A 1,613-nucleotide genomic window follows, 5' to 3' on the forward strand; every position below is an offset into this window, starting at 1 on the left:
TGACCTGCAATGATGAGATTATGGAACAACCAGAATCCTCAATGTTGGATTTTCAGTACTGCAGCATCAAAACACAAACTCTCAAACATAAACACATGTAGACACAGCACATACATGCACACAAATACACACACACACACACACACACACACACACTCCAACAACCATTTTTCAAAGTCAGAGATCTCCACTTCTCATGCAGCTCACATCTGACAGCGGACCATGGGCGTCAAATTCATGGTCCTAGCAGAGTATGAGGCAGCCCTCACAATGGCCCAGGAGTAGGTGCTCAGAATCTGCATGGACCGTGGAAGCTGGAGCTCAGCTCTGTCTGTGACTGGCCTCACCACACTGAAGATGAGCTGTGGGGTCAAATCTGAATTCTTCCCACTGTGAGGTGAGCTGGACGCTTGGCACCACAAGACAAATGTTCAATCTGAAGGTGTGGTTTGATGACTCTTCTGTTTCTAACCCAATGTGTCTGGAGTCCCACAATGAAAACAAAAGCAAAAGTATGCAAATTAATGATTCCAGTGTTTATGCTTTTGTTGATACAAAGCATTTTCGATGTGCTAAATCTGGCAGCTCATGTGTATGTCGACATCCACTGTGCTTGTTAAATTTTACAGTAGCCTAAATGTCCTTTTCTAGATTTCCATACAATTAAAGCTGTTGAAAACTATTTATACAGAACAGCATTTCTTGTGGGTTTTTTGAAGTCCTGGGGAGTGAACCCAAAGCCTTTCCACTGGATTCCAGTCCCAGTTAATTGTTGTATATTAAAAAAATTGCATTCTCACAACATTGTTAATTTCCCCAGGTGAAGCTCAGCTTTTAATTCTTTTTAAAATTTTTATTCATATTAATGAGATTAAAAGATAAAATAGCAATGAAACAGTTTCAAAATAGGTTAAAAGATAGTTACAATAATAAATATTTTGCTTATTGCTGTCTTCGATGTACATATTCAAAGGATATGTGATATCCTGTCTAAACACTATTAGTACAAACTTTTCTTCTCATTGAACTAAAACAAAGTAGCTCTATATTTATCCTAACTATCATATATATATATTTTTTTTCTTTTCTTTCAAAACAGTACTTTATTTATTTTGCTTAGAATTGAAAATTTTAATAGCTTATTCGTAAGCTATTACTAATTATATTTTGTATTCAGAATTATATTTTAGAGAAAAAGTATCACATTTGAGTAATGCTTTGCCTAAATATTTTTATTTTATGTTCACTTACCTCATACCCTCCTTTTCCAATTGTAAAATTCCCAACTAGTGTTTATTCGTTTCTTTTGCCCAATTTTTATGATTTTTTTTTTTTGAACTGGGGATTGAACCCAGGCCCTTGCGCTTGCCAGGGAAGCACTTATTCCACTGAGTGGGATCTCCCCTGGCCTCTTTTGCCCAATTTTTGATTATGTCTTTTACTTTGAGAATCTAGTATTTTGTATTCTCCATATATTATAGACGGGGCCAGGGAGAGGGAGGCATCTGGTGAGCCTTGTGTCTTTTCCCTTCTTTAAGAGTCAACAAGTGGGGCGCTCCTGCATTCTGCTGTTTGGTGAAGGAATCAGATTCAGTGTTGAAAACCAACCCTAG

At 37.2% G+C, this 1,613-nt stretch overlaps 1 gene segment (V, D, J or C); it reads left to right on the top strand.

Annotated features, from left to right (window-relative positions):
- Positions 1–222: 222 nt before the first annotated feature.
- Positions 223–1,613, top strand: part of LOC111811981 — an 8,787-nt gene continuing 7,396 nt past the window's right edge. Inside the window, 1 exon segment of the V gene segment in view lies at positions 223–281. Within this exon segment, the coding sequence occupies positions 223–281 (59 nt within the window).

This window comes from Octodon degus, unplaced genomic scaffold (assembly GCF_000260255.1).
Source record: "Octodon degus isolate 3935 unplaced genomic scaffold, OctDeg1.0 scaffold00284, whole genome shotgun sequence".
In the NCBI taxonomy this organism is placed as follows: Eukaryota; Metazoa; Chordata; class Mammalia; order Rodentia; family Octodontidae; genus Octodon; species Octodon degus.